Raw genomic sequence first — 27,647 nt, forward strand, 5'->3', positions numbered from 1 at the left:
ATCAGCCCACCCGACACCTAAGCCCTGTGTCCCCTTCTCTATCCCTCACCTCCCTCCCTGACGTAGCAGATACGGAGGTCGCTCCTTCTCCTACCTAGCAGCAAAGACATAGAATGAGCTACCCTCTCATTTATGGACCTCCTCATCTCAGAGTTCCGAAAAGTTCCTGAAGACCCGGCTAATCAACTGGACCATATCAGCACCTGAATACCCTCAAGAGTGACAACTAGCACTCTACGCCTCTACTGATTGATTATCACATCAGTGCTGCATAAAAAATCAACCCTTTGCTTGATAATGGAATTAAAGTTCAAGTTGAAACTTATGTGCTGCTCCCATAAAGCATTTACTTGCATCACCACATGCCTAGCAAAATCCAGTGCTCAAAATACTGTAAAAGAATGTCAACTTTTGTACAATTGGAGAAAATAGATATGTCAGCAACGTTTCAGACGTTTGTCCACACAGTCTCATTTAAAAGAGACAAAATGTAAATGGAGTAAAGAAATTTCTTTAAATCCACATCTTACCCAAAACTCACAATAAGCTTAGACAAGCCAAACTAGCACTGTCACATGAGGCTTGAAGGCTCCTCATCCTTGTTAACTTATTTCATGTCTTCTCATAAGCCCAAGCATGCCACCGTATGATATTGGAGGTTCAAAAAACAATGTGATGGATGGCATGCTTGAATTGATTTCAGCCACTTTCCAACAAGCTATATATAGCTTGGTTCCAGTGGCAAAATGCGCACAGGACCCAAGTACGGGCATACTTGTTACACTTAGGTCATCAAAAAGCAAGGTTATGAATGGAATACTTGAATTATTCTCAGTCACTGGCAGTGGTTCAGGCCATATCCAATCTATTGTTTTTCACCCACACCCACCATGCTACTTCATTTTGGACCACTATATATGCAAATCAGTCTTGACCATACCCCAATAGGAACAGTCCAGCCCAAACTGAAAGGCCAGGTCCTCCCTGAACCAGAATGCAAGCAACCTAAAGACCTGTTTCACCCTTATTAGGGAACTTCTTCAGCCATTGGTACAGACTGAATGCTCCAGGTCAACCGTAAAATCTTCTCAATCACTTGAAGACTGAAATGGCACAGCCTGAAGGCACCCTAATTTGAGAACTTCCTGCTGAACACTGACCAGAACACTCTCTTCTGTAAGTGTGCTTGAACATCAATGCACCCCTCTAGGTTCTACATTTAGAAAAAATCTTTATAGCCAGTGTCGCACAATCTTCATGATCTGCATGAACATCTTTGTCTTCCTAAGAAAAGGTTAACCTGAAAGTTGAGGATATTTGACTACTTCAACAGCCTCATCCTGGAAACTCCAAATCAAGCCATTGTAATACTTAACATTTCAGGGAACAGTACATACAGGCTGCTGTTAGGAGAACAGGAAATGACACAATACGTTCTCATTTGGTTTATTTCCATTGACTACATAGCTTGATGATATTGTACAAATCAATATTTTGCAATCTATATTGTTTCAGGTGGGTATTTTTGGATTTAATATTTTGACATACATGGAAGAAACTAACTGAAGGAAGTGTTCCAAAACATTCCTTTAAACCTCCCAAAATACACCTCTTGTTGTTGTGCATTTTACTTTCTCAAAACTGTTTCTCTAATAGCAAGTCAAGCAAAATGCAGCTATAAATGGCGTATAAAAGTCTGCATGTTTACTTAAAAATAACATTGTGGTTAATAGTAAAAAACATAACGTACATTTAAGAACAGGAAGAAAAATAGAAATACAATTGTGGCTGCTTAGTTTATCTCAGTTGAGCTCACATACATACTTGATGAGATCTTCTATCATTTCTCATGGATTAACAAGAAAAACACATGTTCTATTAAAATGTGATGCCTAGCATCTGTTAACTTAACTGCTTTCAAAGAAGGATATTGGAACTGGGGCAGAGTTTTCCTTTTTTGAAGGCAAATTAAAATTAAAATATCTTGACTTCAAGAAGCAGGACATACAGCTGGGTTCCTACACTCCATGAGCAGCAATGACAGTAACACATGCCTGTATAGCCTCAAGGGTGCAACATAAAAATAGTAAATTCATCATGAAAATGTAGGTCCTACTATCATTTAAACTAGTTGCTCAGATTATGACTAAAATTGAATTGGGGAATCAGCAAGGTTAAAGGAGCCAAAGCCAAGTTTTTAGTTGAAGGCCATGAAAAAAGGTTTCACTCTCGCACTAAAAGTATTAATCATATTCACAGTTAAACTATAGAAAGAGTGTTAAGAGTAGCGGTTTATTAGTATGGAAAACGATAGTGTTAATATAGAAAAAGATAGTGTTAATATGAAAACAATACATTTATTTAAGAAAACAAAATCAAGTTCCTAATAACAAAATTGCCCGTCGTGAACGCCACTTCAACCCGACTCACAAATGCATAGTAAGGCACGCTCTGAGACCAAGGCTCGGGGTTACTAATTTATAGGTCACAGGTGGGATGACTCGCAGGTAGCAGATAACTACACAAACAGGGAACCCTATCTCAATCCCACAGAAACACACATAAGTGCAATGACATTACAGTGGTCAAGGGAGAATGACCCCAATAATTCCCATACGGCCTGAGGGGGTACACACATTCCTAAAACACCATTAAATCATATCCAACATGAGTTAGGAACATATAGCCAATCAGAGCACAGCACATACAGTGATCACGCGCTCACCATGCCGGACATCTGGACACGTTACCCACTGGCCACATTGTGTACGTGCAAGGTCGAGGTCCACCTGTTGTAACCATTTGGCAATTAATTTATGACTCTTAAGGCAGCAACTAACGTTCCTTACCATACATGGATCGCCTAAGAACTTTACAACCTTATGGAAATTGTATTTAAGAAAGGTGCCAACTGAATGTAAATTGAGACAGTCCTCAGACCCTGTACCTGTAAGTGTTCTCCCAGCCGCTACGTTTGATTAAACAAACTGTTGCGGTTTTGCCAAATGCCTCTTGTCTTTCGTTTTTTAAGGTATTTCGTACTCAGATAATATTTGGGCGAGCCAGCTAGGTGGGATTGGGGCCTTGTACCCGCCTGCAGCCGAAGAAAGGTGACCCTGCCCCCACAGATTTACAACGCACAACAACAAAGGTGGGCAGACACCGCCATTGAGTGGAAGTTGTGCTGAATCAGCGGGGCGGAGGTCTGTCCTGAAGCAGCTGTCACAGAGGGTAAGAGACCACATCTGAGCCTGAAACATTGTGTGATTTTTTTAAGCATTTGGCAAACTAGGGAGAAGCATAAAAAAGATAACCTGTGCACCCTGCCACTGACAGGTCAGGCATATTATCAATTTTATATGTCCCAACCGTATCATTTGTAAGACGGCCTCGGAGGCGATCACACTGAAGTCACTTTTTTTCCGATAGCTCACTAGGAAAGGTGAATATTTATTTATTTAGCCCTTTATGGCTCCCGCAACGCTATTTTTGTGATACAGCTATCCTGTACTGGCATCTCAGTCTAATCGTTTTTTAGCTAAAAGGATTACTCATTGCTAACAAGTTTCTTAACACCGTTAGTATCTGAAAGGAGTGAGGTGTTGGTCGCTTGGACCTCTGAGCATGACACAGAGCATGCGCTTGAATCCTGGGTGTGACACAGGGTGTGATTCGGACTTTAGGAGAACTTGGACCCAGGAAACTGGGCGTAACACGTATGTGGCTAAGAAGGGCCATTGATTTCCAAGTTGCTACTCTTTGGTCTCTGTGACTACCACCTTTGCCTAGGAGCGGATAGTGGCAGACTATCCGGCTTACTTAGGAATGTGGCCCGCGCTAGTCTTCTCTTGCCAGAGGATAAACTGTGTTAAAACATATATATAAAAAAAATTTAAGTAATTTTTTCTGTCGATCATGGATGAAATATATTATTGTGTACGGTGTAATTGCGTTTATTATCATTGAAAACTGTGTTGCGTGAGAATTTATGCAAATTGTGTGCTAACCCATTGCATAGTCATCCTGTGTTACAATACTATATATGCAGTCTTATCTTTTCCTGTAAATGCTCGTTTGAACTCTTTTATGTAGGAAATTGTCAGCGCTAAGCTCTTAGTACGTAAAGTTGCATTTATCCACAGAACTACTAAAATTGTTATGGATTCCCCATTGAAGCACATGGAAACCAGGTTCCCCACACTTGTAAAGAAATGTAATAAGTTTTACCAAGAATGGCATGCACACACAAAAGCATACACATTTCCCGGTCTTAAGGAGCGGAACATTTGAAACTAACATCATTGAGCATACTAAAATGTACATAAAACTACATACACAGGTCAAAAGATCAATTAGAATTATGGGCCGACCATCTTTGAAGAGGCCAAGAGCGATGGCCCTACAATGCTGGTAGTGAGCAAGGCGTCAGCGCCTCCCCCACCATATGCAGGAATGGAGGTGCTCACTTCAGCTCCCCCCTCAATGGGATATTTAAATCCAACATAATAGGAGCCGACAAGCACCCCACCAAAAGAAAGACAGGCACAAGCATGAGAGAGCACAAAGCCAGTGAGCCCAGACTCTTCCAGCGCAACCCAAATTCCTTGAAAATGTCCCCAAACGCTGGACCCCCTATTAACCACATCCACACCTAGGACCTGCACAGTAAGAAAAAACACACACTCCCACTGGTTCAGGTGAATATACTTGAGTGACAGGGAGGTTTGTGGTCGTTTTCAATAGCAGTACAACGAGTGGGGGAGAGGAAGCAAGCTTCAATCCCCCGGTAACCAATGACTAGGGTGATGCTACAGGATTTACCCAGGTAGTTGAGGAGACAATAGAAAGTGAGTTTGAAGGCGGAGCCAGGCCAAAAAAAGCAGTGTGCGGCTCAGAGTGAAGGAGACAAACCAGACTGGGCAAAGAAGAGAGGTGTGAGCTGAGGCTAGAAAGAGAGAGAGAGAACACACAACCATGGAGTACAGCAAGAGTACAGGGCAGCACACCCTTCATATGAGGGAAGCGGGTGTAGCACAGGGCAAAGAGCTGGGAAGAATTAGAGGCAAAAAAAATTAGAGGCTTCTAGCAGGGATCAGAGCTTTACCGCTCGGTCAACAAAGGAGAGGGGGTGACCGCAAAATTAGAGACCAGGGCAGCCTAGTACTAAGAAACAGGAAAAATAAGATGGCGCCTTTGCGTGCACACGAGGGAAGCAACGATGAGGATGCGCGCTGCTCCACGTGGGTGCACGATAAAGATAGACTTATCCCCTGGGAGATAGTAGCAAGAAAGGAAGGCACGAGTTTTGCATATCCGTTTTATGACCTGTTAGCAGACTGGACTGAAAGAGGAATCAATATGACCTGCCCTGACCTAGGGGAGGATCATTTGAGCCAGAGGGCATGGCTATTGCAGAGGATTGCATCAGATATGGAGAAGGAAATCCCAGCTGGAACTTCCCCTATATTCAGCTGTTCCTCGAAGGGTGGGAAAAAGGCAAGAGAAAAAAAGAAAAAGAAAAAAACCCAGAAAGAGTCCATAGCACTGCCCCAATTGCACTTCCCAACACACACTGCAAAATAAATCATGTTGGTGGAGCTTCAGACCAACTGGTTTATCCCCTTTGTTAAGGATATGGTAACAACATACCTAAACAAGTGCACCGTTTGCCAATGGTATTCACCCAAACCCACACTCAAGGTTTTTACACAAATAGTTCAGTCACAGAACAACCAAGTGCAGCAATGCCAAGCTGCCATATCAAACACCCCAGCCTGGACCGGAAGTGCATGTTCTTTGTAAAAGTGGAAGTAGGCTACATTTGAGGGGCCATAGTGGGTGTTCTTTGGAACACTCACAGCCCTCAAGGTGGAGGGGAAAAGTACGTGGGTGCATCACTTTGACATACGGCTGAAACAGGCCACAGCAAATCCTCAGTGAAATTAAACATTGCAAACATTCGTCCTATTGCAATGACATCCATGAACTAAACTTTGCGAACATTTTCCAATTGGGCAAATGAAACACAGCCACCGGAAGAACACAGATGGCTCCAACGGGAATCCCACCTCCAAACAACCACATCACGACAAAACTATGTATAGTTCTGTGCATATGTACCCTCTGTCTACTATGGGTAATCCCACACTTGTTTACCCTTGAGGAACTGCCAGGTCAAAAGGGGCCTCACAAATGAGGAACTACAGTGCCAGTGTAGGGATCTCTCATATATCACCTACAATTTCGGTAATCAGAACACTAGCATCCTGCATGCACTACATAGCACCCTCCTACATAACACTTGGCACCAACACATGACTTCAATCGGCTCCCAAGCATCAGCCAGGTCATGTTATGTCTGTTCACTGATTCCACATGTGGTAGGCACAGATAGGCTTTACCTGTCTGAAGAGGTAGCCCCTGGAAAGGCGAAATGCCTTATTCAGCTCTACTTATCTAGGATAAGGCCCAGGATTCATCCCAGCAGTATAGAGCCTCACAGGGTAGTTGTAAGCCTGACACGGTACAACTCAAACCCAACAGCGTTATACCTCTTTACTGAACTTAATTATATCTAAACCAAGCTGGAATTAGAGAGGACACCATATGGGAACACACTGCTTGGCACAAGACTTTTCAGAGAAAAGATTCTTGGAAATAGCGAAGCCCCCAACATGTCCACTCCTTCATCTATCTGTGGACCAAGATGTGCCCTTTGCATATCTGGGGTGATCTTTCCTAACAACAAGTGGTCTCCCAACACAGAGTGCGTGTGTGGGGCAGTTCAGCTCGAGGATAAAAAGGAGAATGAGCCACATGGGGAGGGTTAAATGAGAGTATATGCACACAATGTCAGAAAATATGGGACACCGAAGTGGGTGTGTACGCTTGGGTCGAAGGGAAAGGGCAACCCCTGATTGTTCGGAAGCTAACACTATTTTCCTTATGTTTCAGAGGTAAAGGAACGCTTCCGATGGGCCTGAGTGCTAACTGTGGCGTGATATTGCACATTCCGGATATGCAATGGGGCACCTCCACACTGATGTATTACTATTGGCAATGCGCCAAGTTTGCCTATACTCAGCTCGTCCCCGATTGGTGCGGGCTCTGTTCCCTAGTATTCATGCACACCCTAACCCTGGTCACTCCTGGAGAAGAACTATCTGATTTGCACAAACACCTGTTAAAGAAAAAGACAACTTTGCGGCACCAAATCTGTGACAGACATCAGCGGACTATTTTGACTGGTCTCAGTTCAAAGACATTACAACTTTAGTCAAGGCTTTTCACATCCTCATAAAGTGGATCCACGGGGTCCCTTATCATGTGAGAGGGAGAAAGTTGGATATTTACTGATGAAGTTGACAAATGCACCACATTCGTGTGAATCTACCCTGGCAAGAACAGCTTGAAGTCGCCACCATGAAGAGGCCAGACAAATGAGATAAAAGGAGGCCACTAACAAATATAGTATTGTTTAACTTAAGATAAATGACCATCTTATAACATTCATTATGAATAGCAGATCCTCTATCAACATCATGCTGGCAGACAAACTCAAATACCTCAGACAGACACAGGCCCTCACCCATCAAAGTGTACATGTGGGCTGCGTCCTAGCCGCTACTGAGTCATGAATCCTTCAAAGCAACTACAAAGCACACAAAAAAGGCCAGTTCAAGTGTTAATTCATGTGTTAATGGGAACACTCTCCAGTGCATGTCTCCTCAGCTATGCAACAGCAGCTGATGTCTCTTAACTACCACCTTTGCACTGACCCTGCTTTCATTTGCAAGTTCCCGTCATTGTTTCAGTGACTTGCTCAAAGCATCAGAGAGTTGCTTTCCATCTACAAACAGCAGTAGAAAAGGAACTAATAGCGCTTTTGAAACTTGACATTATCGAATGTTCCTCGGGACCCACTCCATGGGTATCGCCAATATTAGTAGTGTCTAAGATGGACAACGAATCAGAAGTCAGCCAAACAAAGCCATATAACATGAAAGGAGTCCAGGGTCACACATATAGCTGACATGATAACTCAACTCAATGTGTGTCAAAGTGTCTAAGCTCGACCTGAATAAATGCAATCATCAATTGCAACGTGAAAGAAAATGCAGATACATCACTGAGTTTTCTACCCATGTAGGTTTTTCAGATACTAAAGGATGAGTTTTGGTGTCTCCTCAGCAGCTGAAATATTTCAAGATGTCATCCGCCGGGTCATCAAGCCTGTAATCAATGCATTGACATGCTGGTATTCAGGAAGGATGTATGTCAATAGAATGCGATCTTTTAGATTGCGGTACTTGACAACGCGGGCATTACAACACAAGTCATTACAACGACTTGCGTTGGAGGGCGCGGATTGTGGAATATTATAATTTTATATTCCAACACCAGTCCACGTAACAGTAGTGTTAAAAATAACAATGTGTATGTACATAAGCGGCGTTCATTTGTGTTCACAGTACCCCTTGGTGTAAACAGAATGGATATCACTAAAACTCTGACTGTGTTGTCCCACTAGCATATACCCATGCACACACGTACACGACAGCCACTTTAGGCACCATGGTCTCTCAGTTTGCGGTCGATCGCCAGCGCCCCTTCCTTGACCCTGCAAGCTTCCCCCATGCACCCTGACTGCCCCCTCTCCCACATGCGCGAGTCATGAGCCCACCCCTCCCGCATGACTCTGTCCCTAAGAATCGCACCCCGCGCCTGACCAACACCTCCTGTCCCTCCATGAATACCCCTCCTTTGATGACCTCTTCCTCTGAGCCTGAATGTCAGCCCTGACCACTGGTCATCCCTTAGCCTGAGGATACAGTTTATTGCCCACTACTTTATGCACTCGTCTCTCTTGGAAGAAGCTACTATTGATCATGGCCACCCCACCCCCTGAGACTCGATCAGGCACACACATTCCAATGGAATCAGCAGGACACTCAGCCGCATGATAGCCCCCTCCTATTTGCATGGAGAATAAGGGCCCTACTGTAGCCACGTGTTGGAATACCTCCATACTATACAATGTGTTGATTGTAATAAAAGATGCCTGTGTGCCACAAACCTGTGTATAAAAGACGAAGCCTCAGAGAAACTTGTTAGAGCACCTCCCGAAGACACTATGCGAGTGTCCCAAAGGACAGGCTCTCCTCATGAGTAATAAACCCTGTTCTTGTTTTCCTACTTCCAGCGCCCGTCTCTTTATTTGGTAGCTATTCAAGATGCAAACGAAGAGTCGCCCTGCACCAGCGGCCTGGGCATCGGGTGCGATATGGGCTGACTTTTCAACAGTAGGGAAGGTATTGGAATATAAAATTACAACATTCCTTGTCCAATAGCGCCATCCAGTGCAAGTCGTAGTAACGACTTGCGTTGTAATGGCATCGTTGTAAAGGCACTGCGGTGTAAACACCGCGTTGTAAACGATGTTTACCATTCAGGAACTCCAAACGCAAACATGAGAAAGCACTTCTAAAGGGATGTCAGTTGCTCACTGATGCAGACCTCATATTACATATCAACAAATGTAAGTTCCACGGAACCAAACTGAAGTTCTTTGGCCATATATTTTCAGAGAGTAGCATGACAACTGACCCTGATAAGATAAAAGCACTATCGGAAACCAAACCTTCTCAAGATGTGAGCATGCTAGGATCCTTACTGGGCATGGCTAGCTTTTGCACCAGGTACATATGTGACTACGTCATGCTAAGTGCTTCATTACGTGAACTAAAAAAACAGAATGAGAAATTCCAGTGGTCGCCGGCCTGCTAAAAGAGCTTTTGAGACATCAAAGACTGCCATTGAGAAAGCTACAGTCATGGCCTATTTTGACCTAAACTTCACGAAGAAATCATAGTGGGTGCAAGCCTGGTAGGGCTAGGACCCATTCTTGTGTATTCAGTTGCAATCCAAACACGCAAAGACATATCGTGGCATATGCTAGTCAGACACTGAATGACTTTATTCACAACCAGAGAAAGAATCTGGCAGTCATCTGGGCCTGTGAGCACTTTCATGTGTTCGTACATGGCAAACTCTTAACTGTTGAGCAACTGATAGACAAATAAACATGAAAAGCGAGAACCAAAAGGGAAGATGACTCAGAAAAACATCAGAAATTCCACTATGTTCATGAAGAACTGGCAGTGGTACAGGAAGGGATCATCCTCAGAGGGTCCAGAATTGTCATTCCAAAGAGCTTGAGACAAAGAAAAATCATGCTAGCTCATGAGAGACATCGAGGCTTAGTGGTCACTAAGAGAGCCTTCAGAGAGAGAGTGTAGCTTTTGAAGTTAGATAACAGGAACTAAAGAAGTGCCACCTGTGTAACTACTTATCATCAAAGACCATGCAACGGCCAGTAATGATATCAGACCTCGGGGGGGAGGGAGCACACTGCCTCTCATCCCAGCACAGTACACCCCATTGCATCCTGGTAAATGCAGTACGCTTACTTTCAAAGTTGCTGTAGTCTTTCACCAAAGTTGGTGCAGATAGTGTTGGTATCTCTAGACACATGTTTCTGAGTTAAGCCCGTCATCAGTTCAGAGCAAATAGTAATAAGGAGCAGAAAAAAGTCATCAGGGGTTGCTGACATGGTGCCAAAGTCTTCACAGGTCACAGTACCTCTCCAAAGGCACACAGATGTCAGACCTCCCTGCCTAGGCTTGGGAAAGGGTTGCAATCGACTTTTTTGGACCCTCAAGGAGACGGACAGTATTTAATGGTTCTTGTGGATGAATACTCTTGTTTTCTGTTAGTAGCCAGCATCTCGTCTTCTGGGTATGAAAAGGTTATTGAAATTCTGGATGACCTTTTTGCAACCTCGGGTATTCCCCACATCTTAAAGTTTGACGGCAGTCCTCCATTCAACGGCAAAGAATTCAAAGACTTTTTATCTCACTTGGGGATACAGCATCAATGGAGCACACCTTTGTGGCCCCATGCCAACGGTATTGTTGAATGATTCATGGGAACTCTCAAATAGACAGTGCAGAGAGCCTCAGCAGAGGAAGTGGACCTCGGTCAGGCTCTGTGTCAAGTCCTGCGGGCATTTCGCTCAAAGCCTCAATCAAAAATAGGAGAAAGTCCTGCCACCCTCGTTTTTGAGCGAGTAATATAAACAAAGATCCCTCGGTGGATAGCCGCAAGGTGAGTGTATATGAAAAGACTTCATGACACAGATGTTCACCACAAAAGGAAGATAAAGATGTATACGATGAACGGCGACCAAATTAAGAGACTGCTCTCGGCAGAGGAGATTGGGTGCTTGTCCAACAAAAACAAAGAATAAAGACTGATACCCCGTTTGCGATAGAGGCATTACAGGTAGTGGAGAGGAAAGGACACATGGTCACAGTGGCAGTCCTACATACCCATTGTAAAGCTGACTTCGGCAGCACCATCTTTGACACAAACAACGTGTCTTTACATACTTGCCACTCAGCGCGTTTCTTCACCTTACGGAGCCCAATTGTTCGCCATCAGAATGTGGCCTCCTTATCCAGATGGCTCACATCTTCCCCTCCAGACATGGTACCACGTGTCTTCTTGCCATTTGTATTTTTCTTCCCTAGCATGGCCCAAGCTTACACTATAGCAGGCTCTGGTTAAGTGCCAGTTTTGAGGCCTTCCCCTCATAAGGCGCCCAACTGGAGTCTATGTGAGTAAACCTTACCTTATCACCTATTTGGTGTGCACACCACCAATTCTGGCATATTTTGTTTATTGTGTCATCAGGTGTCCCTCATTCTCATGTTCCTGGTGACACCCCCTATTGTTTGAGGGGTCGAAACGTTGTCAACTAATATCATAATGAACCATTTCTGGCCTCCCCACATTAAAAGGAGGATGTTGTAGGAACTTGTTGAATAACAAATAGTTGTTTTCATGCATTAAGAAACCTTATATTATGTTAAAATGTGTTATGTTGGTTCTTTTTTAACATGGGACACTGAGCACAGTGTGCATGTTTTCAATAAAGACATTATTTTTTTGCAAAACAGTGTTCTGTCTCTTTATTGTTTAAAGTTTCCCCTTCGACATGCTATTTCAGTTTTATTTTGCCATTGTGCCTACAGATTATTTTCACATTGTCCACGAGAACCACTGTATTGTATGCCTTGGTTCCCTGTGAGTAGGGCCGCACTTGTTTCTTTGATCCCTTTTACAATAGAGGCATTACAAATAGTGGAGAGATGAATGGACACATGGTCACAGTGGCATGGGCTGGGAAGTACATCACTTGAGATGCATCACATTTCAAACAGATACCTTGTCCATTGGGCAATTTAGGGTCTGCAAGAGAGAGTACACCTAGACCACCACTAACTCTGGGCCATGAATCAGAGTTCGCAGAATCTAAAGAGGCCACTCAAGTGGTCATCATGAGGTCTTGAAGGCAAGTATGCCCACCTCGTATAGATGGAAATTTGATTGTTGATGTTTAGATATCCTAGTTCACAAACTAACTCAGGGGAGATGTAGCGTCTGAGCACTAGGACCATGTCGTAGGACTCTGTCCCGTCGCAGAGAGAAACTGGAACATGGCTGGGTGTGGTCATAGTGAAAAGTAGAAGTGACGTGGCGGGCCAAACAGGTTTTAGAAAGTAGTATGTACTTGAAGGGGACTAAAGAAAGTGCTTCCTCCTCAACTGTGTTTGGTAGCCTTTTTTAGCAGTGTGCTCTGAAGCAGATACAACAGTGGATTTCTGGTAACAAGATTTCCTTTCATTAGGTTGAGTTTCACCCTCATGTAGTTAGGACTTTGATGAAGAAATCCAGAACATTAAGGCAATGGATGTTATCTTTTACAATAGTGGTTACGCGCAATTTAATTTGCATAATTGTATTGATTACAAGGAGAATCTTTTAACTGTTAAGTGCGTGTGTGTGCCATGGGCTGACACTGGGGAGGTCAATAAAGACCCCTCTGGTGCGCTGCCCTATACGGTGTCCTTTTAACAGATTATACCACTCTGAATTATTTGTAAATTATCAAAAACAACTACAAAAATGACTACTTAAGGACAGGCCATAACGAACTGGTGTTGATGTGACTTAGAACCAGTTCCGATCAGAATTATTGTAATTTCTATTTTTGAACTCTGTGAAACCTCCCCCTTTTATCCCCTTTTTATCTATATCACACATGAGCACTACTCTTTCACCCCCCTCATTTGAAGCAACCTCTCTACAACTATTATACAACATGGTAATGTGGCTAACCTTTTTTAGTTTGTTTCTGTGAATAAAACATATATTATGTATAAACCACGAACTTTGCCAGAAATTATGCATTTTTACTGCATTTCTGTGAGGGAAACTTCTGGAATCCTCAGTAACCCACACATTTCTACCACCCAGCATTACCCCACTTGTGCCAATAAAACACTGTGCCACTTGTGTGGTTGGGCCTAATGCCAGCAACAGGAATGTATCCAACCAAGGTCAATAGGAGTCACTGTGCAAGGGCTCCCATTGTCTCTGGTTTGAACTGTTCCTGTCGCGGGCACTAGGTCCAGCCACACAAGTGGGGCAGCATTTGTATTGGCACATGTGGGGCAATGCTGAGTGGTAGGAATTGTGTTGGATTCCTGTGGATTCCGGAAGTTTTCATCTCAGAAATGTAAGGAAAATGCATGATTTTAGGCAAAGCTTGATGTTTTCAGGGCATTGTGGGTAAAACACCTCATGAGATCCACACAAGTCACCCCATCCCGAATTTTCCTATGTGTCTAGTTGTAAAAAATGTACAGGTTTGCTAGATTTCCCAAGGTGCTGGCTGAGGGGCCCCAAATCCACAGCTACCCACTTTGAAAACAACAGGTCCGGTTTGAGTGAAAAATTGTCATGTATCTATGTTGCGTTTTGTGCCGTTTCATGTCGTAGGCACTAGACCCACCCACACAAGTGAGTTACTGTTTTTTGCCAGAAGACTTAGGGGATGCTGGGTGGAAGGAAGTTTGTGGCTCCTCACAGATTTCTGAACTTTCAATCACAGAAATGTGAAGAAAACATGTTTTTTAGTCAAAGTTTGAGGTCTGCAAGAGATTCTGTGTAAAACAACCTGGTGAGAGCCACGCACGTTCACCCCATCCTGGATTCGTAGTTTTAACAAATGTACAGGTTTGCTAGGTTTCTTTACATGCCAGATGAGCTAGGGCCCAAAATCAACAGCTACCCGCTGTGCAAAAACACAAGTCAGTTTAAGTGGAAAAAATTGATGCATCCATTTTGCATTTTGGACCATTTCCTGGTGCCAGCGCTAGGTCTACCTGCACAAGTGAGGTACTATTTTTATCCGAAGACATGTGGGAGCATAGAATAGTAGGATATTTGTTATTGCTATTTGGATTTCTCTTTATTTGTACCTTCCAAAAGTGAGTCAGTGTGTGAGAAAGAAGATATTTTGAAAAATACTCTCTAAATCATATGCTAGTATGGGTATCCACAAATTCAGAGATGTATAAATAGCCACTGCTCCTAAACTCCATATATTGTCCCCATTTCAGAAATACATAAGTTTCCTTGATACCTAGTTTTCAATCTACATATTTCACCATTTAAATTGGTACACGGTGAAAAAACATTGTACAGTGTAGCTCAGTTTTTGGCACTGGGTCTCTTGGGTTCTCGGAAAACCTATGAACCCTGTATATCACCGCAACCATAAAGGCCTAGTGGGCGTAATTATATATTGCTTTTGGAAATCGGCCATTGTGACGAAAAGTTTAAGCTGAAAATGTTGTCACAAATGGCCATTTCTTCTTAAGGATTTTCAGTATTTCTTTATTTCAACAGTTTCTTTGTAAAAACCTTGAGGCATCTACACATATGACTCCTTACTGAATTGGAATGTTGTCTACTTTTCAGAAATCTATAGATTTTTTTGATCGCCCATGGGTTTCACACTGGTTTGCAGCACAAACTGGAAGTAGGTTAAGAGTTCAAAAAGTAGGAAAAGTGGGGGCTACCTCTAAAAAATGCCAAAACTGTGGTAATAAATTAGTTTTTTATTCAGTTCTGCATGTTCCTGAAAGCTGGTGACTTTACCGCTGAAACCGTTTGTTGATACCATTTTCAGGAGAAAAAAACACTTTTATCCATAGCACTTTTTTCTTATTTTTCCCAAAACACTCATAATTTATTTTTTCAGTTCCCTTTAGGGGAATCCATAAATCCTGTGTATTTTTAGAATCCCGAGGATATTGAAAAAAAAGGACTCAACCATGCCGTATATGAAAAATATTTTTTTATCTAATCCGAACCACGAACTACCCCAAATAGCCAAAAACGGGCTCAGCACTAGGGGGGGGAAAGCCCAGCAGCTAAGGAGCTAAATGGCCCCTTAGACTATGGAACACTACAGTCAAACAAAGGTAGATACCCAAGTGTTTTTTTTCCTGTGATGTTAATTGATTGTTCATGTGTTTTCTCTAGAAAAGCAGAGTGAAGAGCCTCTTAGGGTCAGAAATGAGATGGCATTCTTGGGATTTCCTAAACTATTGCAAATAATGTATTTTTCAGACAGTTTAATGATGTGAGGAGGCTTAGTTAAAGAAGTCCATTCTGCTCGTTTCCAAGATAATATTGCTACAGCTCCAGCCTCCAGAAGGCCAGCAGGTACACGATGAAATGTGGAAGAAATTTGATTTACGAACCCTCGTGTCAGTCACTTCTTCAAAATGGTTATATTTATGGAGCCCGTTAAACCTGGCCTTTTGCTGCAATTAAATTGCACTATGTATTGATTGGATCGTAATGTCATCTTTAAAAGTGAATTTTCAAAATGATTTGGGCAATTGCTTTCAAAAACATGTAGTAAGATAATAAGTCCTTTTACTTGTTGAACAGCAGCCAAAATGGTAAATGGAGTGGAACTTTTGAAGTGAACTCTATGCTTTGTAGGTTTACGAACTTATTTTGTTGTTTAAAAAGAATGAGAGCATAGTATGTGTTAGACCGAGAATAAAACCTTTTACACAAGGTGTGACAGTCATCTGGCTGGTGTTTTATGACTTTGGGAATTAGGAACATCACAATAAAATTCAGAAAAGTGCTTTTTTACATTAATCTTAGAAGGGTTTGTGGACCACACGAGTTGCCAAATACCCATTTTTTAAAGTCAGTGCAAATTTTAAACTGAGTTTTTGATTAAAACAGAAACATTTCTTTAATTCCGGATGACCGCTCAGAAAGAGCACGTTTTAAAAGGACCAGGGTTTATCGGCCTCCAGACTAGAGTGAGCCGATTGGCTACATTTAAATACGTCATGTGTTCATGAAGCTATTTCTCTGTGAAGAAACCTCCGTTTTTGAAGGTGTTCTGGATGTTGGGGTGGCAAAGTTGGAAACGCTTTACCCTACAGACAGAAACGTAATACGTATGTGCACACAGGTGTTTGTATTGTTGTTCTATACTGCACAGCAGCTTTTTTCATTGTTATTTTACTGTCGACACAGCCTTGATGATGCTTTTGAAAAAATAAAGATGTCCTGTTTATTGTTATAAAATATTATAGATTTGATTCCATTATTTGATGCCTGCAAAGAACAGAAAAAAACATTGTCGACTTCTAATTGAATGAAGCATACAAAATGTATCTGTTTTGGGTAGACACTCATCTAATTTCCACGTCAGGGGTTCTCCTCTGCAATGGCGGAGGAGCGTCACCCCACTGGCTCAGAGCCAGCAACTAAAAAAATAAAACGATATTTCAGTATTGTTTTATTTTTAAGCAGCTGGCTCTGCCAGCATGTGCAGGTAGGGGCGGGGCTGGGGCATGGGGGGAGAGGTGGAGTGCTATGTACACTCTCTAAATGCCTGTGTGTGTTTTGCTGGCTGTCTCAGGCCCGCCAAACACACATGCGCACTAGGGTTTCTATAACCCGGCTGTAATGAACAGCCGGGTTAGAGAAACAGCACAGACTCCCTGTGCCTGAGCGAGTGTCTGCTCAAGCCAATCCCTGTAATGCTCTCATAGCATGAGAGCAGGGCGGGGATTGGACAGGAAGTTTGATGCATCCTCCAGTGCCTGCTGAGACAAGGAAGAGTAAATACCAGCCGCGACACAGGACGCGGCCGGCAACTTAAGATAAGGGTTCCTATTTTTGTTTTTATGATTAAACTACCCCAGGCCCCCGTGCGCCCCCTCCCGCATGCCCGCCACCCCGCCCTACCACCTTTTGTATGTGGCGCCCGCCACTGTTCCACGTGTATAAGGGAGGTAAATCTCATGCTACAACCACAAAAAGAAAAGTCTTATGGGTCAGCATCAACAGAGAATGCTTACCTCACTGCAACAGGACCGAAGAGCTGACTGTACACGTTGCTATTTGTGCATGGCATGGGATTAAAAGCTGGGTGTTTTTTCCCATGTGCTGATTGCATTAGTGCTGTTTGCACATATGCAAATTTCATGTCCCATGCTATTTGCTCACACATTTAATGTACAATCTGTTGTGAGGATCGTGTTGACAAATAGTGTGAATGTCCAATTTGTGCTCCCTTGAATGAGTTCCAGGATGCACAATTTCGATTGGTGCACCATTGCCAGATAAGGCCTTTTGAGTTACAACATATATGCTCGTCTTCCTGCCACAGACTCTGTAAATAACACCAAGTGCATAACAGGCTTCGACCACTATAATATTGCAAATCTACTGACCAATTCAGAAAAGTTATAAATAACTCACAGTAACTGATACAGATACACAACCACCATAAGTAACAGATAAAACAGATTTGAATTATTATTCGAAAAAATTTAGGAATTACATACTGTAAAATAAAATCCATATATCTAAAGATACAGTCTGTTTGGGAATTAAACCTTAGCAAGCAGCAGTCTTTCGTGTAGGTTCTCTGATTCCTAATCAGCTTTTCTTTTAAACTCCTCTAAATAAATATTTCTCTCTTGACCTCTCAACTGCACAGACATTTAAATTCTACTTTGTAGTAAAGGTTTTATATTAAAACTAACCATTACAAAAACACTAATCCTTAAGACAAGTTTTAACTTACCCCAATAACTAATATGTTCCTAAATCAAAATGAACCTTTTTTTATATGTCCAGCCAAATTTAGTTTATTTTCGATGATAAAAATCCATAAAATGTGCCTAGACATATAGATTACTTACAATTAAACAACATACACAGGGCAGAAAAATATCAAACAATAAATTAAAAACCTCTAAAATGTAAATAAAATATCCAAACTAAAACTGTAGCATTATCTACATCCAAAATAGTTATGTGCTAAAAGCAAAGATGTCGAAATCAACCTTCCACATTGAATGTTCTAATTTCTAAAGCTGTTAAACAAATCCTACTACAGAAAAATTAATTAAAAATCATCCATATGTTTTTGCTTTGACATTTAAACCCTACTAACAATAAACAATTGATTGAGAAAATGAGTGAATACAAATTGCAGAAAGTTTCCATTGGTTAGCTAGGTATGTTTGTTTAACTGGCTATCCAGGGACCATCATCGGTTTTGGTCACTCAAGGTGCCAATTTCAGGTATCTACCCCTAATTTTCTATGCAGATAATAAGTACTTTTAAAAAGTAAAAAACTCACAGGTTCAGAGGTGTTTGATTCTGTGGGTGGTTAAAAGCAGTGAGGTGCCTAAGTTTCTCAATTGCTTCAACCGTCAGTACATAGGCACTACTCTTAATAAAAAGCCCAAAAATGAGCATCGGGTTCCTCAGGTAAAGATCTCCTGGATTAAGTAAATTAAGCTAAATGTAAAGTGCCCAAGCAAAATGTAATATATAGGCTCCTAAGTCACTTTTCTTAAATGAGCATTTCTCAAGGATTGCACATCAATCCACTCTCTGTAAGCCGACTTAATGAGCCCAGATGAGCCACTATTGATAATCTGCAGTGATGACCAAGCACCAGCAAAGCCCATGGCAATCGGAAAATTATGGACTTCTTTATACAAACCAATTTGCCAGCTCCTTGTCATGGATATACCAGGTGGCTGCTCAACTCCACATCAAGTCATTTCTTCATGTTTGTCGTAAAAAACTAACCCCTTTCAGCCGTTTTTTCCAACTGACTGGTATGGATGAAAATCCCTGATTTAGCAAACTTTTAAACGTGGCTCATTCCTTGTCAAATGTAAATATTGTGGTTGTTTTCACTGGCCACTTTTATATCATTTAAAGAAATGCAAGAGAGTTTTCGGCAAGAGTCTGGGCAATATTTATGTTCTGGCAAAGAGGGTAATCATTGAGCATCCTTATTAAAATCATGTTAATCTTAATTCAATATCAATCTTCATTCAGAGTCTCCATTTTGCCTCGCCTGAATATGAGCCAGAACTTGTTTTGTTGTTGTCTGAATGTAAATTAAGCCTCGTGGCGGCCTGTGTGTAAGAGTATCTGGCAGGGAAGGCCATTTCTTCACCTGAACTTCATAAATTAGATTTCAGAACTAGCATTAATGTATTGTGACATATTTTCTTTGTTAAATTAATTGAGGACAGCCAGGTTGTTCAAAAGGGGCGTCTTTGGGAACATGAGTGAATGCATGAAAGGAACCTGCAATTACTTCTGCGCTGGCTTCCAGTTCATTAGCACTTTGAATGCGTTACTCTCATTTGTGGACAAACCAAAGGGTTCCAAAAGCCGATTTTTATTGCTGCGCTTGATCAGAAATATTAAGCATGCAAAACCTCCAATTGTAAAAATGAATTACTCTCGCCCTGTTGTCTGAGCGCACTCTGCACACCCTGAGGTCTTGGTGGATGAAAGTAATTTTTGCATGTCCTCTGCAAGCGTTTCTGGAGATATAAGAAGTCATTAAAATTAAAGCGAAGATTTCTGAACTGATTTACTTAATCAAAGAGACAGAAGGAAACTGATCCCATTCGTCTTCCAGTGACTTAAAGTGAGACAATGTGAGCATTATTTCATCTTTGAAGGGGTCGTGTTTGAAACTGTGATGAAATCATCAAAATAGTTTTTCTCTTCGACGATAAATGTAGGGGCAAAACTCATAACGCTCTTTTGCTGTCTGTGGTGGTTTAGTTTGTACTGCACCCCATCACCTTCTGCTGTATACTATGTCATTCTTATTTGTACCATGTCATCTCCTGCTTCCTTCCTCTTTTATGTGTTTTGCTGTGTTAAGTGATGCTCTGGTTACTTACTGGTAATCTTCAGTACTCCGAGTTAAGTCTTCCTACCATATTACATACATAGCGAGCTTCAGCTCCCCCACAGAAACATCCAAGCAAAATTAGCACTCCAGCCTTCCCCATCCCTCCCTAATATGGCTGACTGCCTTTACCCCAGACCTTATCCGTTGAAATGTATTGGGCTATCTTTTGCCCTTGGACCTCAGGGTTACTGTCTTGCTGCTTCCGAATTTCACTTCCTACTTTTACCTTGACTCCTGGTGCTCAGGTCTCTGACGCCTTCTTGGGCCTTGTCCACACTGTATAAAAATGAAAAAATATTTGTAGCATAATGCACAGAACCAACAGAGCTGTTATTGCTGATTGTGATATGGTGGTGAGGAATTTGAGAGGGATAGTTTGTGACATCATATGTGGCTCCTGTATGCTCTTGTGGTTCCCATCTTCAGAACTGATTAGGTAGTTACACCTAGACTCGAAGCTATGGGCAGGCGTCCCCCGTCATGGTTCCTCGGTGTAGGATGTCAAATGTCTCCTCCTTCCTAACGTGATGACCGCTCCTTCTGAGAGTGAAATTGACTGTTGCAGGCATTTATTTCTATTTATAAAGTTTTATATAGCGCGAACAAGATGCAGGGGGATATCAGAGCGCTTTACATTAGGATGGAAGGAGGACATAAATGCAAAGTCGACAACAAGTAGTAGTGAAAAAAAAAGAGGAATTTTTACAAATTCAGGGACAGTTGCACCATGGAGGGTCATACAATAAACAAGTTTGCACATGTTTTGTTGTTGTTGAAGGTGAACCTCACGCAATGGTGTTTACCCTGTAGAACCTGGCACATCATCTACAAGCTCCTCCTGGGGCACATGTGGTTCCGTGGGTCATTCTACCAAGTTGAGTAGCTCCAGGACACACAAGAGCCCAAAAAATACATCCGGCACGCTGTCCAGTGTGTTCCACAGTGCAGGATTAACTCCCTAAGTGGGCCTGGTACTGACCTGTGCACCCCGGGGTGGTTCCACTGCGGTGGCTCCTCCACTAAGGCAGAGGAGCGTCTCCCCACTGCTCTAAGAGCAGAGCAAAGTAAAAATAAAATGATAATATAATGTTATTATCAATTTATTTTTAGTCTGGTTGCAAGCTCCAGGTTAGGGTGGGTGGGGCTGGTGTAGTGAGGGCTGGGCCTTGTTGCGCGCATTGCTATGTTAGCATAGGCTTATTAGAAGTTTAAACGCCATTTTACTTTTTTGCTGCTTTTGCACACAACACTACATATGAATGTTGTTGTAAGTTAGGCTGAGTGAAATGCTTCACATGAGAATGGCTTGTTTTCAGCATCCCTAGACTTACGTCAAGACTCTAGTCTGCACACTGCGTTCTAAAGCCTCCAAGGTTATCATAACAAGGTAGCTGTGTTCGGGCTGATTGGCTCACGTTTTAGCCATAACATACATGGAGCTGCAGCCAACGTGATTCTGGCGCCTTTAATAATGCACTGTAAGCATGATTTCAGGCACTCGGAAGACTCCCGTTTTTCCAGAGAGACAGAGAGCTTTTGCTGATCCTGTTGTGATACACTACTGCTGATCTTAGAGGTATAGGGTCCCCCAAACAAGCCTAAGAGACCTTCTATATTTTATAAAAACATAGTTCCTATCTAGGGAGGGTGTTAAACTAGGCACTATAAGACCCGTTTTCTCCATCATTGTAATATGATTTCTCCTTTTGTGTTTTATGGAATTGTAACAATGCTGACCATATTATTTCTAATCATAGGTCTGCTTATGTTAGCAAAAATACTCCATCTTAGAGCACGTTGTGAAAATAAATATTTGAACTTTGCCCACGCTCTTTTTACTCTTGTTGTGGACTGGTATGAGCGTATAATGAAAGAGTGTTCTTGCTTCTCACCATTCCTGATTATAACCTAAGTCACATGTTCTGGGTTGTCTAATCATTGGTTCCTTTGCTATAGGATGAAGAGCTAATGTGACACTGATGCTAGCTGGTTAGGGTTTCTAGGCACTAAGGTGAGGTTTTTGGTACATCGTAATTCACTGAGGTCCGGGGTCTCTGTGCACAGTTCTCTGTTGGAGCAGAATCCCTGCGACACTGGGATAAGGTGAAATAGAGGGAGGAGGAGTGGTTGCTGCACCATAAGTGCGCATGACGGTTTGGACGGCCATCTTGGGATGGCCAATATGTCATGCGCCACTTTGCCTGCTCTCCACCGGCTGTATTGTACAGCCTGGGGGGAAAACATCAACGGTTCCCAGTCCCTCTCTGAGCGCCGACCACAGCGCTCAGACCAATCACAACATTGCTGTAAGGCAGCGTTGTGATTCGTCAGGGGAATTTGGGAGCCTGGGTGCTTCCAGGAGGCATGATACTGCGGGACAGAGGCGAGACAGCGGCTGACAACCTATAGGCAGGTTTTTTTTTACCCCTCCTGCCACGCCCCCTACCAGCCGCCACTGTACTTGATTACACTAGAAATGTTGCTGTTCTCAGCCCAGGCACACACTCTGACAGTTCACTCATCCACAAGGGGAGGGCTCAACAGTGGAAAACAGAGATGTGGTTTTATTTGGTCTTTTACTGGTGCAGGATGCGCCTCAGGTTAAAGAGAGGTCAAGACCCCTCTCCCCGTAGGCATGTGTAAATGTATTACTGCACCTACATGCAGAGGTGCACCTGGGGTGGAGGGTGGGAGGGGGGGGTTCGGGGGTCTCTGAGACCCCGGCGCCCCCTCCCAATTTTCCATTGGTAAATTTCAGCCAAGTCAAATTTACAGTGGGAAAAAGGCTGGTAAATACAGACACATGTGCAATTTGATACATTAAACAAGGAAATCTGTATAATGCCCAGTTTTCTGAGTGAAAGCACGAAATAGGAGGCGATTCCTACCCCTGCTAACTAACTCACCCCACGCTGTTAGGATATACCAGGTGCAGTCACCACCATGTGCCCCACTCATAATCAGTACTACTGAGGCACAGTGGCAGTTGGCATGGATCAGAGGTGGCGGGGTGGGAAAGGTGTAAAAGAAATAAAAACAAACTTACCTTATCGCCGCATCTCTCCTCTGTCTTTCCTCCGAATCGCGCCAGAACAGGAAGTACCCAGGCTCCCCTAAGCCAATCATAACACTGATTGGTCTGAGTGCCGTGGTTCGGCGCTCAGACGGGCAGTGGAAGCCTGGGCATGTTTTCCAGCCTGGCTATAATGCAGCTTGGTTCAGAACAAGCAAAGTGCGCATGACTGTTTAGCCGTCCCAAGACAGCCAGCCAAAAATGTATGCACACTTACAGTGCCCACCACTCCTCCCCCTGCTCTGTGAGCAGAGCTGCCCGCCCCGCAAAGTTGGGGGCAGGACTTGGCCTAACGTCTAGGGCGGTTGACCTCGAATCTGAGGAATTGGTTTGAGTCTCGGCAATGACGCTGACCATCCTGTGATTCTGGGCAACACCCGTAATCTCCCTGTGCCTAGCAAAAATGAATGTGTCCTCATGTAATGCAACTGGTGCTATGTAAAGCGCTCTGATACCCGATACCGGGTCAAGTTCGCACTATATGAAAATCTGTAAAAAGTAATATAAAAAAGTTGCCGCTGCAGAAACAAATTAAATGAAAATAACTTTGAGTTAAATTCATTTTATTTTTCCTTATTTTACACTGCTGAAAAGCAGTAGGGCAACGCTCCTCCGCCTTAGTGAGGAGCTGTCACCTCTGAGTCTGAAGACCTTTACTTTTATCCCATCAGTGTTCAGGGCCCCATCACTAGAGCATTGCAGAAAAACAAATCTGACCGTGACCTTTTATGGATCGCTCACGAGGGTTAATTTGTCCTAATAATTAAACTCGATACTTTCCAACTTGTTAGGATAATTAAACACCCTGTCTACGGAGATACCTAGGCACTCTTAAAAGACCTCTTAATTTACAGTTCACCCGTTCAAAAATAGAATTTAGCATTCAAACGCCATTGCATCATTCTACACCCTTTGACTTGCATCTAAAGCAATAGAATGTATCATGCGCTGTATAACGTGCAATTTGGTTTCTAGCTGTTTGGCTTTCAATGTGCACTTCACACAGCTGTCTGTCATTTCCTAGTCGTTGCAATTGTGTTCTTGGTGCGGCTGCTTGCACTGATTGCTTTATATCGAATTTTATAGCTATTCCTCCAAAGACACACGATGTAAAAACGGCAAGACCGTGCGTCAAGTCAGCAAGATGCGAGCACATGTACATTTACTGACAATTTTTTTCTCCCTTTTTCAGATGTCATCCACACGGTGGGGCCCATTGCACGAGGCCACATTAATGACACCCACAGAGACGACCTCGCAAACTGCTACAGATCTTCCATGAAGTTGGTGAAAGACAACAGCCTCAGATCCGTTGTAAGTACGGGCATGTTTTGTGGGTGTCTTGTCGCTATAATGCCTTATTAGAGGGGGGCTGTTGAAAACGCAGCCGACAGGCAGTGATTGACGCAGGATTCAGCACCTCTTCTCTAAATCAAGTTCTGGTCACTGAAGGCGCGCGCATTTCTTGGACGTCGAGTCTGTGACGCAGAGTCTGTGACGCAGAGGCCGCGTGCAGTTTTTCAGGCAGCCATGTTTTTTTCGTGAACACATGGCTGGGTGAAATCAGAAGCCGGTTTCCATAAACTGTTCCCCTCGGTTCCTGCAGAAGTCGTAAATGTTAATGAGCTCTGGAGAAAGCTGCCAACTGTGCCGTGCTGTAACCATAGGTGGCCGAAATGCCTGCATTCATTTGCAGTAAATATACGTAATTTCGTGGCCATGCTGAGACTGGCTAGACTGTTAGGCTTCCTGTCAGCGCTACCAGACATTAAAGCGAGAATGTTTGGAGCAGAGGCAAACAGACATACGCCAAACTACAGGCACCACTTCATCCGCACAGTGCTACTACAGTAACTTGCGTACATCTCTTTCTTCACTACGCAAAGATGGCGTGTAGCACCTTTCCAATGCTGGCACAGCAAAATAAAGCCCACAACCACCTCTAAAACTCTAAAAAGCCAATAAAAGTAAAACTAAAAAAAATCTGTTAGAAAACAACAAATGACAAGGCAGTAAAAGTAACACAGTTATACTCTTTTTGACCACAACTCCTTTCATTTGCTGACCAAGCTCATTCCAGACCAATATTCGCTTCGCAGACAGACACAGACCAGCCTGCAGACAACCCCCTTCCAGCAAATGCCCTTGAGTCTCTCAAACTAAGAAGGAACACAATAGTTGTTGTAAATGTGGCCCTTCTATGGAACTCTCTCTTCAATTTTGGGGTCCTCAGCATAAATACCTTATCAGCCATGGACATCATCATCATCATCAGTTAAATTCACAGCTTAACATGTGATTCATACCCAGAAAAACTATCATTTTGGCTTCTATTCATGAAGCAGCAATGGCATCTTAAGTCCAAAGACATCTGAAGGTCACCTGTCCGCAGCACCTTTGATCCACTGGCCAGTGAATAGTGTGTGACAGAAATTGGACCGTCACCACATCCCGCATTGAGCTAGTGAGCAGCGAAGTTCAGCAGGAGGCTCCATCCAGACACACAGTCCACTCTGCCTTGGTGTACTGAACCAGTACATGTTTGCGAGCGTGAATGCGGAACATTGGCGACAGCCCACTAAAACAGGGATTATGAGAAAGGCCTACTTCTTAGCGAGTAAGTATGGCAAATTGAGCCATACTACTCCCCTCTTGAATGTGGAGTGTTGTCAAAAGACATTAATCAAAACATTGATTCCTGTGGTGCGCTTTGAAGCATTTTTTCTTAAAATATTTTCGTAAAACTGCACATGAGTACGTAGTACATTTTTGCTTGGTCATTTGTACAAAACACACTATTCTATGTACAGCATATCCTGTGTGGGATGCTCCCGCTGCAATAAATGTGTTCCCCATAAAGAGTTGAACTCCTTCAGATTTGATGTGTGCATGATCAAATACCTGACATTGATAAATAAACCATAGCAGGATATTCACTGAAAATAATGTGGACATTTCAGGATGAAATGTAAGCATGCATCTGAATGCTATTAAAACTTAATAGTAGTGTGTTGCAAAAAGTTCCAACCTGTGACAGCCTTCAAAAGTATGCCACTTGTTGTAAGAAAGTCACAATAGACAGCTTGTTTATTGCTTATCCTCTTGCCAAACTGTCTGCAATTTATTTGGGGTGCTGCAGCTCCAGCCGCTCCCTGACTTCCTGCACCACTTCTCAGATCTGGCTGTCCCATCCCTGGGCTGTCCCACCCCCTGGGCAGGAATTGGTTACATTGCCTAGTTCACAAGAAGAGATCTTAGCCCACATCTGCATAGGCCCCAAGCTAGGATCTCAGTTTTGTCCGCTTATGAAGAATTTTATTTGGCCAGAAGCTCTAGTGAAAGCGGTTTCTCAGCCTCTACACTAATGTAAGGTTCAAAGTGTCTTCACTGGACTCTCCTGTCCTCTTGGGTCTTGATAGAGCTGTGCTGATGGCTCTACATAATGATCTGTAAGGACGAGCAGGACATCTTTTGGTAGAGCGATTGCTTCACCTGTCAGCTTTGCTCTTTTAAAAAATATATTTGAAATCAACATTGCTGTTGCTAATCATATGATGATAATGTAAGAATCGTAAAGATGATTTTTTTCATTAGCTTTTGGGACCACAGGTTTCTTGTTGTGCGTGCTCCATACGAAGGAACAATATTGTCTTGGAAAGTGCACTTTCATTACATTCTTTAAACATTGATAAGGATATTTTACTTCAATAAAAGGTGCTGAATAGATAGGAGAAGAGTTTTTTCTGTAGCCAACTTGAATGTAATTTTATTTGTAATGGCTTTTATTACAGAAAACATTCGAGAAATAGATTAGGCAGACAACTACAAAATAACAGTAACCTATACATTTCCGCAAACTATGCTTTTGGCATTTTGGAGCCTGTTGCATTGTTATTTTATTTGCATTATATTACTGATATGCAGCCTTTCAAATACGCAGACCACTCCCAGCACACTACAAAATTCAGACAATAAATACATTTATGACTGGTGACTATTCAAGTGCTTAGTTATGGTCACAAACATCCCAGCAGTTTAGGGTCAAGTTAAATAGACTAGTGGATGTCAGGCCTTGGTATTGGTGGTTGAATGATGAGGCTAATGTCAGATTAAAAAGAGTTATTTTTATCCGCTTTTAAAAAGGTGGTTGTTAACTTTGAATGGCAGGTTATATAGTATAATGTATAGAACCTTTTAGAGCAGGATTCTCTTTGACTTTTAGCATTCGCCTCTGTGTCTTTATGACAGTGCAGCCCTGAAAATGTAACACCAATATGTGTTGACCTTTCTATCTCCTGGATCTCCTCTCTCCTAGATAATTAGAGGCCACAATTCCTACTATTGTACTCTCTTTTAATATGGGTTTATTATCTTTTATCCAC

The 27,647-nt window shown here is 42.7% G+C and overlaps 1 protein-coding gene across 1 annotated transcript in view; it reads left to right on the forward strand.

The window, feature by feature from the left end:
- Window positions 1-27,647, forward strand: part of LOC144763712 (uncharacterized) — a 3,323,440-nt gene that overhangs the window by 175,861 nt on the left and 3,119,932 nt on the right. Inside the window, exon 2 of the mRNA XM_078649576.1 lies at window positions 24,458-24,579. Within this exon, the coding sequence (XP_078505702.1) occupies window positions 24,544-24,579 (36 nt within the window). The 5' untranslated portion in view covers window positions 24,458-24,543. The remainder of the gene's footprint in view (window positions 1-24,457; window positions 24,580-27,647) is intronic.

This window comes from Lissotriton helveticus, chromosome 6 (assembly GCF_964261635.1).
Source record: "Lissotriton helveticus chromosome 6, aLisHel1.1, whole genome shotgun sequence".
Lineage (NCBI taxonomy): Eukaryota > Metazoa > Chordata > Amphibia > Caudata > Salamandridae > Lissotriton > Lissotriton helveticus.